The following is a 16,742-nucleotide window of genomic DNA, read 5'->3' on the forward strand; positions in this document are numbered from 1 at the left end:
TATCAAACCAGGATCTGTAGAGACACAGCTAGCACTGTGATGCAGTGCCTTAGACCGCTGCATCGTGTGTGTATGTGTGTGCTTGCGTGTGTCTGTACCCAACACCCGGCCATATAGCTGCTGGCCAAGAAGCACAGGATGAGCTAGGTAATGTGCACAGCATTGATGAACAGAGCAGCAAGTAAAGACGTAACGAGGTAGAAGTTAACAACAGAAACAGTTAGAGAGATTTCTTAATTTATTCTCTCCTGAAACCTCATTTATCATTCCAATGGGCTCTACCTCTTTTCTCTAATCCAATCAGCGGGCAGCATGCTGGGGATATTGGCTTATATCAGAGGTACACAGGTCTGGTCCGCTGCTCCATGGTGGGGGCCAATCTACAGCCAATGAGAAACATTGAAATTCTAGGGACAATAAGGAGGCCTGCGTCTTGTGACCGTAGCGGACGTGTAGGTATGTACGACAGGACCAAATCGGAAAGATAGGTAGGAGCAAGCCCATGTAATGCTTTGTAGGTTAGCAGTAAAACCTTAAAATCAACCCAAGCCTTAACAGGAAGCCAGTGTAGAGAGGCTAGCACTGGAGTTATATGATCACATTTTTGGGATATTGTCAAGATTCTAGCAGCCGTGTTTAGCACTAACTCAAATCAAATCAAATTTCATTTGTCACGTGCGCCGAATACAACAATACCTTACAGTGAAATGCTTACTTACAGGCTCTAACCAATTGTGTAAAAAAAAGGTATGTGTGTGTGTGCGTGCGTGCGTGCGTGCGTGCGTGTGTGTGTGTGGGTATAGAAATAAAACAACAGCAGAAATACATTTCTACGATACATAGGTATCTTTAAAGGGCACACAATGCAAATAGTCCGGGTAATCATTGGTTACCTTTTCAGGAGTCTTATGGCTTGGGGGTAAAAACTGTTGAGAAGCCTTTTTGTCCTAGACTTGGCACTCCGGTACCACTTGCCATGTGGTAGTAGAGAGAACAGTCTATGACTGGGGTAGCTGGGGTCTTTGACAATTTTTAGGGCCTTCCTCTGACACCTCCTGTTGTAGAGGTCCTGGATGGCAGGCAGCTTTGCCCCAGTGATGTACTGGGCCCTACGCACTACAATCTGAAGTGACTTGCGGTCGGAGGCCGAGCAATTGCCGTACCAGGAAATGATGCAACCGGTCAGCATACTCTCAGTGTTGCAGCTGTAGAACCCTTTGAGGATCTCAGGACCCATGCCAAATCTTTTTAGTTTCTTGAGGGGGAATAGGCTTTGTCGTGCCCTCTTCACAACAGTCTTGGTGTGTTTGGACCAATCTAGTTTGTTGTTGATGTGGACACCAAGGAATTTGAAGCTCTCAACCTGCTCCACTACAGCCCCGTCGATGAGAATGGGGACTTGCTCAGTGCTCCTTTTCCTGTAGACCACAATCATCTCCTTATTCTTGGTTACATTGAGGGATAGGTTGTTATTCTGGCACCACCCGGCCAGGTCTCTGACCTCCTCCCTATCTCATCATTGTCGGTGATCAGGCCTACTGTTGTGTCGTCAGCAAACTTAATGATGGTGTTGGAGTCGTGCCTGGCCTTGCAGTCGTGGGTGAACAGGGAGTACAGGAGGGGACTGAGCACGCACCCCTGGGGAGGTCCAGTGTTGAGGATCAGCGTGGCAGATGTGTTGCTACCTACACTCACCACCTGGGGGCGGCCTGTCAGGATGTACAGTATCCAGTTGCAGAGGGAGGTGTTTAGTCCCAGGATCCTTAGCTTGGTGATGAGCTTAGAGGGTACTATGGTGTTGAACGCTGAGCTGTAGTCAATAGACAGCATTCTCACATAGGTGTTCCTTTTGTCCAGGTGGAAAGGGCAGTGTGGAGAGCAATAGAGATTGCTCTTGTAGATCTGTTTGGGCGGTATGCAAATTGGAGTGGGGTCGAGGGTTTCTGGGATAATGGTGTTGATGTGAGCCATTACCAGCCTTTCAAAGCACTTCATGGCTACGGACGTGAGGGCTACGGGTCTGTAGTCATTTAGGCAGGTTGCCTTTGTGTTCTTGGGTACAGGGACAAAGTAAACAGGCTATTTCTCAGGAACAGATGCTAGAATATGCATATAATTGACAGCTTAGGATAGGAAACACTCTAAAGTTTCCAAAACTGTAAAAATATTGTCTGTGAGTATGGGCGAAAGCCTGAGAAAAACTCCAATCAGGAAGTGACTCATATTTTGAAACCCCTGTGTTCCTATGCATCCCTATTGCCCATTGAAAGGGATATCAACCAGATTCCTTTTTCTATGGCTTCCTTAATGTGTCTACAGCCACTAGACATAGTTTCAGGCTTTTATTTTGCAAAATGAGCATGAACGACAACATTGCGTAAGTGGTCAGGTTGATATATTATCGAATAGATATTTGAAAAACACCTTGAGGATTGATTATAAAAAACTTTTGCCATGTTTCTGTTGATATTATGGACCTAATTTTGATTTTTTTTCGGCATTGTCGTGACCGCAATTTCCGGTGGATTTCTCAACAAAACATGTACAAGAAACGGAGGTATTTCGGCTATAAAAATCATCTTTATGGAACAAAATGAACATTTGCTGTCTAACTGGGAGTCTCTTGAGTGAAAACATCCAAAGCTCATAAAAGGTAAACGATTTAACTTGATTGCTTTTCTGATTTTCGTGACCAAGCTTCCTGCTGCTAGCTGGACATAATGCTATGCTAGGCTATCGATAAACTTTCCAGGTTAGAGTCCCACACCTTGATAGCAGCAGCTCTACCCTTTAGCTCAGTGTGAATGTTGCCTGTAATCCATGGCTTCTGGTTGGGGTATGTACGTACAGTCACTGTGGGGACGACGTCCTCAATGCACTTATTGATAAAGCCAGTGACTGATGTGGTGTATTCCTCAATGTCATCGGAAGAATCCCGGAACATGTTCCGGTCTGTGATAGCAAAGCAGTCCTGTAGTCTAGCATCTGCTTCATCTGACCTTTTTTTATAGACCGAGTCACTGGTGCTTCCTGCTTTAAGTTTTGCTTGTATGCAGGAATCAGCAGGATAGAGTTGTGGTCGGATTTACCAAATGGAGGGCAAGGGAGAGCTTTGCACGCGTCTCTGTGTGTGGAGTACAGGTGATCTAGATTTTTTTCCCTCTGGTTGCTCATTTAACATAATGATAGAGAATTGGTAGAACTGATTTAAGTTTACCTACATTAAAGTATCCGGCCACTAGGAACGCCACCTCTGGGTGAGTGGTTTCCTGTTAGCTTTATTTCCTTATACAGCTGACTGAGTGTGATCTTAGTGCCAGCATCTGTCTGTGGTGGTAAATAAACAGCCAACAGTTTTATAGATGTTCAGGACCAGTTTATTACTGGCCACCCATTCCAAAACTACAACTCTAATCTTGATGGTTGTACAGTCGTCTCAAATAAAACTGAAGGACCTCGGCATTACTCTGCATTACTCTGGATCCTGATCTCTCTTTTGATGAACATATCAATACTGTTTCAAGGACAGTTTTTTTCCATCTATGTAACATTGCAAAAATCAGAAACTTTTTGTACATGCAGAAAAATTCATCCATTCTTTTGACACTTCAAGATTAGACTACTGGGGCGGCAGGGTAGCCTAGTGGTTAGAGAATTGGACTAGGAAGGTTGCAAGTTCAAACCCCCGAGCTGACAAGGTACAAATCTGTCGTTCTGCCCCTGAACAACCCACTGTTCCTAGGCTGTCATTGAAAATAAGAATTTGTTCTTAACTGACTTGCCTAGTTAAATAAAGGTCTCAATGGGGATAGCTGAGCTGACTACACTGATTGTGCTAGTGGTAGACTCCACTAAGCTGGCAAGCTGGCTAACATCCTGCTGCCTGGCCTGCACTCATTGTGAAGCTAGAGGAGTTAGAGCCCTGTTTATGTTCATAAATAAGATGAGAGCACCCCTCCAGCTAGGATGGAGTTCATCACTCCACAGCAGGCAAGGTTTGGTCCTGTTTGTGGGTGAGTCCCAGAAAGACGGCCAATTATCTACAAATTCCACTTTTGGGAGATGCAGAAAACAGTTTTCAACCAGTTGAAAACTGCTGTGAGACTGCTGTAGAGTAGAGCTCATCACACCCCCTAACTGGGAGGGGGCCAGAGACAATTGCTCGATGCCGACACATCTTTCTAGCTGATTTACACGCTGAACCTATGTTGCGCTTGGTGACCTCTGACTGTTTCATCCTAACATCGTTGGTGCCGACGTGGATAACAATATCCCTATACTCTCTACAGTCGCCAGTTTTAGCCTTAGCCAGCACCATCTTCAGTGTAGCCTTAACGTATGTAGCCCTGCCCCCTGGTAAATGGTGTACGATCGCTGGATTATTCTTTTTAGTCTCATATTGTGGGTAATGGAGTCACTAATGACTAGGGTTTTCAATTTGTCAAAGCTAATGGTGGGAGGCTTCGGCATCTCAGACCCAGTAACGGGTGGAGGCGAGACCAGAGAAGGCTCGGCCTCTGACTCCGACTCGTCGCTTAATGGAGAGAACCGGTTGAAATTTTCTGTTGGCTGAATGAGCGACACCGTTTGAGGACTCCTACAGCATTTCCTTCCAGAAGCCATGAGAAAAATGTCCGGCTGTGTGAACTGTGCGGGGGGATTTATACTACTATCTGTAGTTATTGGTGGCACAGACGCTGTTTCATCCTTTCCTACACTTAAATTGTTCTTGCTTAACATTTACATTTACATTTAAGTCATTTAGCAGACGCTCTTATCCAGAGCGACTTACCATTGCATCTGAAGCTGAGCTTGCAGCACATATATCCTAACCAAAAGGCAATCGTTGCATATTATGATTACAGCGACTGCAATTAGAAGGCATAATGTTAATGTTACTACAGCTTCAGCTGGTGGAGGTCCTGTTGAACCATGCCCAGATAAAGCGACCGGGGAGAAAAAGCTTAATGAAAAATATTAATGAGGGAAAAAAAAAAACTAAAACGGTAATTAAAAAGTAAAAACAGTAGCAGGTAGCAAAGTGGCAGGTAGCAAGGTAGCAAAGTAATGTTAGCAACAAACTGCACAACATCACTTAATCAAGTCCACAAGTTGGGGTTAACTAATGGTTAATACTGTGTGTATTGCAGCTACTGTCTGAGAGCCAAATCAACATGGTGAAGGTGGTGAACACTGTGAGCGATGCTCTCAGCTCCATGCAGAAGGAGACAGGGGGACTGAAGGCTCGGGTCAAGGCTGACCTACAGAGAGCACCGGTCAGAGGGGCTCGTCTCAAAGGCTGTGCCAATGGTAAGTCTGATAGCTGTCTGTCCATGTCTGGCTAGCTAGCTGGCTTGCTGGCTAGTAATGTGGCTGACTGGCTATGTGGCCGGCCAGTAGGCTGGCTGGCTATGTGGCTGGCTGGCTTTGTGGCTGGCTGATTGGCTGGCTGGCTGTGTGGCCGGCTGGCTGGCTATTTGGCCGGCTGGCTGGCTGGCTTTGTGGCTGGCTGGCTGACTGTGTGGCTGGCTGGTTATGTAGCTAACTGGCTGGTTATGTAAGTGTCTGTCTGTCTGTCTGTCTGTCTGTCTGTCTGTCTGTCTGTCTGTCTGTCTGTCATTCATGAATATGTCTATGTGTGTGTGTCTCTGTGTCTTCATATGTGTCTGTCTCTGTCTGTTCCTGTAGACATACTCTATAGTTCTCTGTGTTATTCAATATAGTACTGTATCTCTATCTACCAGAGGCAGAGATGAATATTACCTCATTACCCTTGGTGCTAGTGTTGAATGCATGAGTGTTGAATATACAGTATGTAAATATATATTTTTTAAATCACCTTTTAACCAGGTAGGCTAGTTGAGAAGAAGTTCTCATTTGCAACTTCGACCTGGCCAAGATAAAGCATAGCAGTTCGACACAACAACACAGAGTTACACATGGAATAAACAAACATACAGTCAGTAATACAGTAGGGAAAAAAAGGGGAAAAAAGTATATACAGTGAGTACAAATTAGGTAAGATAAGGGAGTTAAGGCAATAAATTGGCCATGGTTGCAAAGTAATTACAATATAGCAATTAAACACTGGAATAGTAGATGTGCAGAAGATGAATGTGCAAGTAGAGATACTGGGGTGCAAAGGAGCAAGATAGATAAATAAATACAGTATGGGGATGAGGTAGTTGGATGGGCTGTTTACAGATTGGCTATGTATAGGTGCAGTGATCTGTGAGCTGCTCTGACAGCTGGTGCTTAAAGCTAGTGAGGGAGATATGAGTCTCCAGCTTCAGTGATTTTTGCAGTTCGTTCCAGTCCTTGGCAGCAGAGAATTGGAAGGAAAGGCGGCCAAAGGACGATTTGGCTTTGGGGGTGACCAGTGAGATATACCTGCTGGAGCGTGTGCTACGAGTGGGTGCTGCTATGGTGACCAGTGAGCTGAGATAAGGCGGTGCTTTACCTAGCAGAGACTTGTAGATGACCTGGAGCCAGTGTTTTTGGCGACGAGAGTGAAGCGAGGGCCAGCCAACGAGAGTGTACAGGTCGCAGTGGTGGGTAGTATATGGGGCTTTGGTGACAAAACGGATGGCACTGTGATAGACTGCATACAATTTGTTAAGTGTTGGAGGCTATTTTATAAATGACATCGCCGAAGTCGAGGATCGGTAGGATGGTCAGTTTTACGATGGGTATGTTTATATGGGTATGTTTGGCAGCATGAGTGAAGGATGCTTTGTTGCGAAATAGGAAGCCGATTGGAGATGCTTAATGTGAGTCTGGAAGGAGAGTTTACAGACACATAGGTATTTGTAGTTATCCACATATTCTAAGTCAGAGTCGTCCAGAGTAGTGATGCTGGACGGGCGGGCAGGTGCAGGCAGTGATGGGTTGAAGAGCATGCATTTAGATTTACTTGTATTTAAGAGCAATTGGAGGCCACGGAAGGAGAGTCGTATGGCATTGAAGCTTGCCTGGAGGGTTGTTAACACAGTGTCCAATGAACGGCCAGAAGTATACAGAATGGTGTCGTCTGCGTAGAGGTGGATTTGAGAATCACCAGCAGCAAGAGCGACATCATTGATGTATACAGAGAAGAGAGCCGGCCCAAGAATTGAATCCTGTGGCACCCCCATAGAGACTGCCAGAGGTCCGGACAACAGGCCCTCCGATTTGACACACTGAACTCTATCAGAGATGTAGTTGGTAAACCAGGCGAGGCAATCATTTGAGAAACCAAGGCTGTTGAGTCTGCCGTTAAGAATGTGGTGATTGAGTCGAAAGCCTTGGCCAGGTCAATGAATACGGCTGCACAGTATTGTCTCTTATCGATTGCGGTTATGATATAATTTAGGACCTTGAGCGTGGCTGAGGTGCACCCCTGACCAGCTCTGAAACCAGATTGCATAGAGGAGAAGGTACAGTGAGTTTCGAAATGATTCGGTTTGTTAACTTGCCTTTCGAAAGACCTTAAAAGGGCAGGGTAGGATAGATATATGTCTGTAGCAGTTTAGGTCTAGAGTGTCTCCCCCTTTGAAGAGGGGGATGACCGCTGCAGCTTTCAAATCTTTGGGAATCTCAGACGATACGAAAGAGAGGTTGAACAGGCTTGTGATAAGGGTTGCAACAATTTCAAGCAGATCATTTTAAAAAGAGAGGGTCCAGAATGTCTAGCCCAACTGATTTGTAGCGGTCCAGACTTTGCAGCTCTTTCAGCTATCCGGATTTGGTTGAAGGAGAAATCGGGGAGGCTTGGGCGAGTTGCTTTGGGGAGTGCAGGGCTGTTGATCGGGGTAGGGGTAGCCAGGTGCAAAGCATGGCCAGCCATAGAGAAATGCTTATTGAAATTCTCAATTATCGTGGATATATCGGTGGTGACAGTGTTTCCTAGCCTCAGTGCAGTGGGCAGCTGGGAGGAGATGCTCTCATTCTCCATGGACTTTACAGTGTCCCATAACTTTTTTGAGTTTGTGCTACAGTATTCAAATTTCTGCTTTCCTAACTGCCTGTGTATATTGGTTCCTAACTTCCCTGAAAAGCATATCACGGGGGCTATTCAATGCTAATGCTGAACACCACAGGATATTTTCGTGCTGGTCAAGGGCAGTCAGGTCTGGAGAGAACCAAGGGCTATATCTGTTCCTGGTTCAAAATTTTTTGAAAGTGGCATACTTATTTAAGATGTGAGGAAGGCACTTTTACAGAATGACCAGGCATCCTCTACTGACGGGATGAGGTCGATATCCTTCCAGGATACCCGGGTCAATTCAATTAGAAAGGCCTGCTCGCTGAAGTGTTTTAGGGAGCGTTTGACAGTGATGAGTGGTGGTCGTTTGACTGCTGACCCATTACGGATGCAGGTTAGAGGTCGACCGATTATGATTTTTCAAGACCAATACCGATTATTGGAGGGCCATTAAAGCCGATACCGATTAATCTGCCATTTTTATTTATTTATTTGTAATAATAACAATTACAACAATACTGAATTAACACTTATTTTAACTTAATATAATACATCAATGCAATCAATTTAGCCTCAATACATAATGAAACATGTTCAGTTTGGTTTAAATAATTTTCACAAAATAGATAGCACCATGAGGAAAATGCTCACTAACAGGGATGTAAACACATTTGCGCACACAACATTTGAGGGAAATACGTTTTATGTGCGTATGGAAAATGTTGGGATATTTGATTTCAGTTCATTAAACATGGGACCAAATCTTTACATGTTGGCTTACATTTTTGTTCAGTATAGATTATCTGTAAGAAAAGCAACTCTGGTACTGAATCTAAGGTTGATAGTCATTGTGCCACAACTGTAAACAACAAGCTCCAAAAATAACACCATTTTGGGAACAAACCTCCTCCCTCTTTCTCTCCCTCTCACCACCCAAGGAGTCCCCATTATCCCCCTCTTCCTCATTGTCAAGGAAGGGTTAGATATGCCCAGTGTTTGAGGCTAAGAAGTCTAGTGGAATGTTCTCCTCATCTCTGTCATATCTCTTTGTTTACACTTACGTAATGTTTTAGCCACTTGTTTCTCTCTCTCTCTCTCTCTCTCTCTCTCTCTCTCTCTCTCTCTCTCTCTCTCTCTCTCTCTCTCTCTCTCTCTCTCTCTCTCTCTCTCTCTCTCTCTCTCTCTCTCTCTCTCTCTCTCTCTCTCTCTCTCTCTCTCTCTCGGCTTTATTGGCATGGGAAACATGTGTTAACATTGCCAAAGCAAGTGAGGTAGATAATACACAATATATATATCTGTCTCTGTATCTCTCTAGGCTCTCGTCCTCGTGACTGTGGTGATCTGTATGCTAATGGTCAGAGGGAGGATGGCATCTACTCTGTGTTTCCCACTCACTACCCCTACGGCTTCCAGGTCTACTGTGACATGACCACGGACGGAGGGGGCTGGACTGTGAGTCATACTGTACACACACACACACACATATTCAGAGACACACACACACACACACATATTCAGAGACACACACACACGCACAAATACACAGACAAGCAAGCTTGTAAGCACACACACACAAACAATCAACATGAAGGGGACCATATTCTCAAGTGTCTGCATTAGAATAGAAGAAACACAGCCATTTATATCCTCAAGCACTCCAACAGTGTTCCTTTTCATCCACAACAAAGACAGTGTATTTCCTTTCTCGCTCTCTCTCCTTTCTCTTTCTCTCTACGTTCTCTCCCTCCTCCTCTACACTTTTATTGGGTTGGTAATCAAAATGTAAAAAACTCCAGAGTGATTAGGTAATGAAATGATTTTCATTATCTTAGCTTTATATATGTTTTACTTTATTACAAAGTATATCACCTGCCAAGCCGCACTGAAATAAGAATCCTTCAGTGTGTAACACTCTTAATAAAATATGTCCCAGAATGCAACATACATTTAATTTGAACAATCTTCTGGATCATCCATCTTCTGAGAAACAAGAGCTCCGGAGAATGAACATTGTTTTCTTCTCCACTCCTCATGATTAAAATGCAGCACTGCTTATACCCTAGCATATTTGTATAAAAAAAACAACGTTGGATAAATAGATTGCAATTAGATTGCGTGTTGAACTTTAGACCTTAAACTGTAGATAAAATGATCCGGGCTGCAAAAAAAAAGGAACATGATGTGAAACGGCTTCTACGACGGTGCCTGAGAATGCAGGTGAGAATACAGATGAGAGAAGGAGATATGAAACACAGACTTGACTACGTAGCCGTCTACGTACTACATAGAGAGAGAGCGAGGGAGAGGGAGATGAGTATTCAAAGGAGCTTGTTTCCCTATTCAGCAGCCTTATCAGTGCAATGCCCTTTAAAGTATTGCCAGTGTGGCGGGGTGGGGGTCCACCTCCCCCTTCCTCCTGCTCCTTTCCCCATGGGCTAGGTCGGTCTTCTCTGCGGCCCATCCCGTGCCCCTGCCCTCATGCCTTGAACCTCGCTGGCTTTCAGTGGATACAGCTGGAGAACCACAAGGCAATCCCATTGGGCGCCACTCGGGAGCCATAACCAATATAACCAATATATATTGTCCTGCTAATAACAGGGTTAATAATATATCTGTGAGAATTTCCAAGGGGCTTCTATATAATTCTAATTTAATCATGATAATCGCTTTGTTTCAAAATAACAATATTTTGGAGATGATTTTGTTGTCAAATAACGTAATATGAGTGAGAAAAGGCCATTCTTGAACCTGGGCTGAGACATTGTTACTAATTTGTAAAAAAAAAAAAACTGGCTTTATTTTTTTAGAGGGAGAGAAACCAAAATCTCATGGGTCTCCCAGTCAAGGGCAGCGCAGGTACTGAACCAGCATCTGTAGTAACACAGCTTGCACTGCTATGCAGTGTCTTAGTCCGTTGCACCACTCAGGCACTTTATAACGTGACTGGTCAGGAGTGGGCTACAGGACTACAGTAAGAGCAAAATAATCCTAACAAAATAAAATAATAACCTTAGTGTGACAACCGTTTTAGTAAGTAATACTGAAGCACAATTATCAGTGTCTATATAGGTTTATGTTGTGCATTCATTGTCAGAGACACAGTAGGACCCAAAAGCATAATTAGTGGTCTAACTCTTGTGCTGTTCTGGAGCAATGAAGTGGTGACACAGAGTACTGTACTAAACCAGCAAAAGCGCAACATTTTTAGTGGAGCAACCACTGTAACTATGTTAAATCACTATTTTTTATTTTGGGTGTACTTAACCTGGATATATGAAAGATATTTGTACTGAGATAAATGTAACTCAACTGTTAACTAAACCAACTTAAAACACCCTGAAAAATCAACTATTTTGCAGAGCATTCTGACACACGCACCACATATGTATACATCCAATTCAATTTTTGCTAACAAGCCTGCATTAGATTTACTAAGATACCGAAATTGCAAAGAACTTCGAATGAGCAACATTTCCTGTATGACCCGGGGGTTGCATGATTGGAAGGGTGTGTCCTCTGTCTCTGATTCGGATAAGGTCCTGTAAATGTTTTCTTTCTCTGATGAACTCTGCTGAATATAAGCATGCCCCATATAACAGATTACGGATAAAAGACAGATCTAGCCCATCGTTTTGCAGTCAACTTTCCTGCCAGTTCTTGACTACGGTGACACCTTTTATTGGAATGGTGCAGCCACTACTCTTAAACCTGCTGGGGGGTTGACAGTTCACACTATTTTGTCAATTACAGGAGAAGTGGACTCTCCAAACCCTCCAGTATGTACCAGAGGAATGTCTTTGCTTTTCCCGCCGAGACTCGTTCAAAAAGTGAATACTGGAACAATATTTATAACATAAGAATGTGGGGAATGTTCAGTGGTGAGCTAAAGAATAATAATTTCATATGGGTTTTATTTTATGATGTTATTAGAAATGGTATAAAGGAAATACTGTAACTTGGAAATTATATCCACTTTATCTGTCAAGTTTCCATCCAGTATGTTGTTCTTATAATATGAAAAATAATGAAAGTTATTTTGTTAAGATAGGAATGTGATTTTACGAGTCATAAGAGATCATTTACTATCTATAGCCTTTGCACAGTAAGTAGCCATGCCCCAAGTGATGTCAGAGAGCGTGTCAGCCTGACGGAACTGTCCTTTTCGTCCACAATGCATAAAAGGATTGGTAAGAAATTAACATGCAGACCAGAACATCGTCAGGTTGCAGCTGCGCGTGTAATGTGGTTTTAATCCCTAAATATTAACATGAGGTGTAGGCAAGAGGCTCGTCTCTCTGACAATCACTGGCTGATTAGCTGTCCTAAGTTTTTTTTTTTTTTTTTTGTCCCTACTTCTGGCGCCGACAGAGATGGCCGCCTCGCTTCGCGTTCCTAGGAAACTATGCATTTTTTTGTTTTTTTACGTGTTATTTCTTACATTAGTACCCCAGGTTATCTTAGGTTTCATTACATACAGTCGAGAAGAACTACTGAACATAAGAGCAGCGTCAACTCACCATCAGTACGACCAAGAATATGACTTTCGCGAAGCAGATCCTGTGTCCTGCCTTTCACCCAGGAAAACGGAATGGATCCCAGCCGGCGACCCAAAAAACGACTTCGTAAAAGGGGGAAATGGAGCGGTCTTCTGGTCAGACTCCGGAGACGGGCACATCGTGCACCACTCCCTAGCATTCTTCTCGCAATGTCCAGTCTCTTGACAACAAGGTTGATGAAATCCGAGCAAGGGTAGCATTCCAGAGGGACATCAGAGACTGTAACGTTCTTTGCTTCACGGAAACATGGCTCACTGGAGAGACGCTATCGGAATCGGTGCAGCCAGCTGGTTTCTTCACGCATCGCGCAGACAGAAACGAACATCTTTCTGGTAAGAAGAGGGGCGGGGGCGTATGCTTCATGGTTAACGTGACGTGGTGTGATCATAACAACATACAGGTACTCAAGTCCTTATGTTCACCTGATTTAGAATTCCTCACAATCAATTGTCGACCGCATTATCTACCAAGGGAATTCTCTTCGATTATAATCACAGCCGTATATATTCCCCCCCAAGCAGACACATCGATGGCTCTGAACTAACTTTATTTGACTCTTTGCAAACTGGAATCCATTTATCCAGAGGCTGCATTCATTGTAGCTGGGGATTTTAACAAGGCTAATCTGAAAACAAGACTCCCTAAATTTTATCAGCATATCGAATGCGCAACCAGGGCTGGAAAAACCTTGGATCACTGCTATTCTAACTTCCGCGACGCATATAAGGCCCTGCCCCGCCCTCCTTTCGGAAAAGCTGACCACGACTCCATTTTGTTGATCCCTGCCTACAGACATAATCTAAAACAAGAAGCTCCCGCGCTGAGGTCTGTTCAACGCTGGTCCGACCAATCTGATTCCACACTCCAAGACTGCTTCCATCACGTGGACTGGGATATGTTTCGTATTGCGTCAGACAACAACATTGACGAATACGCTGATTCGGTGAGCGAGTTCATTAGAACGTGCGTTGAAGATGTCGTTGCCATAGCAACGATTAAAACATTTCCAAACCAGAAACCGTGGATTGATGGCAGCATTCGCGTGAAACTGAAAGCCAGAACCACTGCATTTAATCAGGGCAAGGTGACCGGAAACATGACCAAATACAAGCAGTGTAACTATTCCCTCCGCAAGGCAATCAAACAAGCTAAGCGTCAGTATAGAGACAAAGTAGAATCTCAATTCAACGGCTCAGACACAAGAGGTATGTGGCAGGGTCTACAGTCAATCACGGATTACAAAAAGAAAACTAGCCCAGTCACGGACCAGGATGTCTTGCTCCCAGGCAGACTAAATAACTTTTTTGCCCGCTTTGAGGACAATACAGTGCCACTCACACGGCCCGCAACTAAAACATGCGGACTCTCCTTCACTGCAGCCGACGTGAGGAAAACATTTAACCTGTTACTCCTACCCCCTACTTTTTCGAACATTCTGTTAAAAATCGCGCAACATTTCAGCACCCTGCTACTCATGCCAGGAATATAGTATATGCATATGATTCGTATGTGTGGATAGAAAACACTCAGACGTTTATAAAACTGGTTAAACCGCGGCTGTGACTATAACAGAACGTGCATTTCATCGAAAAGTGCAGGAAAATCTGATCACTGAAAATGGGAAAATATATCCATGCGCCACTTCAACCAATTGTTAAACGTGAACCACATTAAATGGGGCCGAGGTTGCAATACCTACAGCTTCCACACGATGTCAACAGTCTTGTCATTTGCCTACTATTTGTTTCTTGGTCAAACAGACACAAGGCAGCGCAGTTCTTCCGGTCTCTGACCGGATATTTTGGTTGAGATTTACCCGGACATTATTTCCAGACGTACAGCTATAGAATATACATCGCCTCGTGATCAATTTGATCGCTTATTAACGTTTACTAATACCTAAAGTTGCATTACAAAAGTATTTCGAAGTGTTTTGTGAAAGTTTATCGGCGACTTTTTTAATTTAAAAAAATGACATTACGTTATAAAACAATATTTTTTTCGTTGATCACACAGTCTTCATAGATCGATATCTAGGCTATATATGGACCGATTTAATCGAAGAAAATACCCAATAGTGATGTTTATGGGACATCTAGGAGTGCCAACAAAGAAGATGGTCAAAGGTAATGAATGTTTTATATTTTAATTGTGCGTTTTGTGTAGCGCCGACTATGCTAATTATTTTGTTTACGTCCCCTGCGGGTCTTTTGGGGTGTTACATGCTATCAGATAATAGCTTCTCATGCTTTCGCCGAAAAGCATTTTAAAAATCTGACTCGTTGCCTGGATTCACAACGAGTGTAGCTTTAATTCAATACCCTGCATGTGTATTTTAATGAACGTTTGAGTTTTAACGAGTGCTATTAGCATTTAGCGTAGTGCATTTGCATTTACAGATGCCTAGATGGGACGCCTGCGTGTCAGGTAGGAGCAAGAGGTTAAACGTGTCAACCCTCACAAGGCTGCAGGCCCAGACGGCATCCCCAGCCGCGCCCTCAGAGCATGTGCAGACCGGCTGGCTGGTGTGTTTACGGACATATTCAATCAATCAATTCAATCCGCGCCCAGGTGGTGAGGGTAGGCAACAACATTTCCACCCCGCTGATCCTCAACACTGGGGCCCCACAAGGGTGCGTTCGGAGCCCTCTCCTGTACTCCCTGTTCACCCAAGATTGCGTGACCACGCACGCCTCCAACTCAATCATCAAGTTTGCGGACGACACAACAGTGGTAGGCTTGATTACCCACAACGACGAGATGGCCTACAGGGAGGAGGTGAGGGCCCTCGGAGTGTGGTGTCAGGAAAATAACCTCACACTCAACGTCAACAAAACTAAGGAGATGATTGTGGACTTCAGGAAACAGCAGAGGGAACACCCCCTATCCACATTGATGGAACAGTAGTGGAGAGGGTAGTAAGTTTTAAGTTCCTTGGCGTACACATCACAGTCAAACTGAATTGGTCCACCCACACAGACAGCATCGTGAAGAAGGCGCAGCAGCGCCTCTCCAACCTCAGGAGGCTGAAGAAATTCGGCTTGTCACCAAAAGCACTCACAAACTTCTACAGATGCACAATCGAGAGCATCCTGTCGGGCTGTATCACTGCCTGGTACGGCAACTGCTCCGCCCACAACCGTAAGGCTCTCCAGAGGGTAGTGAGGTCTGCACAACGCATCACCGGGGGCAAACTACCTGCCCTCCAGGACACCTACACCACCCGATGTCACAGGAAGGCCATAAAGATCATCAAGGACAACAACCACCCGAGCCACCGCCTATCCACCCCGCTATCATCCAGAAGGCGAGGTCAGTACAGGTGCATCAAAGTTGGGACCGAGAGACTGAAAAACAGCTTCTATCTCAAGGCCATCAGACTGTTAAACAGCCACCACTAACATTGAGTGGCTACTGCCAACACACTGACTCAACTCCAGCCACTTTAATAATGGGAATTGATGGGAAATGATGTAAAATATATCACTAGCCACTTTAAACAATGCTACCTAATATAATGTTTACATACCCTACATTATTCATCTAATATGTATATGTATATACTGTACTCTATATCATCTACTGCATCTTTATGTAATACATGTATCACTAGCCACTTTAACTATGCCACTTTGTTTACATACTCATCTCATATGTATATACTGCACTCAATACCATCTACTGTATCTTGCCTATGCCGCTCTGTACCATCACTCACTCATATATCTTTAAGTACATATTCTTTATCCCCTTACACTTGTGTCTATAAGGTAGTAGTTTTGGAATTGTTAGCTCGATTACTTGTTGGTTATTACTGCATTGTCGGAACTAGAAGCACAAGCATTTCGCTACACTCACATTAACATCTGCTAACCATGTGTATGTGACAAATACAATTTGATTTGAAGTCAAATATCTAGAAAAGGGAATATTAAGTGGGACCATCCTACTACTCTTCAAACCATCCTATCCTACTACTTTGCTCAAATCACTGTATTCTCCTACTCTCATCACCAATGGGAGCCGTCGACACGTCTGTCTATCTTTTTATTTTTATTTTTTTATTTCACCTTTATTTAACCAGGTAGGCAAGTTGAGAACAAGTTCTCATTTACAATTGCGACCTGGCCAAGATAAAGCAAAGCAGTTCGACACATACAACGACACAGAGTTACACATGGAGTAAAACAAACATACAGTCAATAATGCAGTATAAACAAGTC

The 16,742-nt window shown here is 43.9% G+C and overlaps 1 protein-coding gene across 5 annotated transcripts in view; it reads left to right on the forward strand.

The window, feature by feature from the left end:
• LOC118386563 (fibrinogen C domain-containing protein 1-like) overlaps positions 1–16,742 on the forward strand; it is a 313,829-nt gene that overhangs the window by 74,602 nt on the left and 222,485 nt on the right. For all 5 annotated transcript variants that reach the window (XM_052525491.1, XM_052525490.1, XM_052525492.1 and 2 more), the window contains 2 exons: positions 5,151–5,310; positions 9,279–9,415. In XM_052525491.1, coding sequence (XP_052381451.1) covers positions 5,151–5,310; positions 9,279–9,415 — 297 coding nt within the window. The remainder of the gene's footprint in view (positions 1–5,150; positions 5,311–9,278; positions 9,416–16,742) is intronic.

Source organism: Oncorhynchus keta, chromosome 9 (genome assembly GCF_023373465.1).
Source record: "Oncorhynchus keta strain PuntledgeMale-10-30-2019 chromosome 9, Oket_V2, whole genome shotgun sequence".
In the NCBI taxonomy this organism is placed as follows: domain Eukaryota; kingdom Metazoa; phylum Chordata; class Actinopteri; order Salmoniformes; family Salmonidae; genus Oncorhynchus; species Oncorhynchus keta.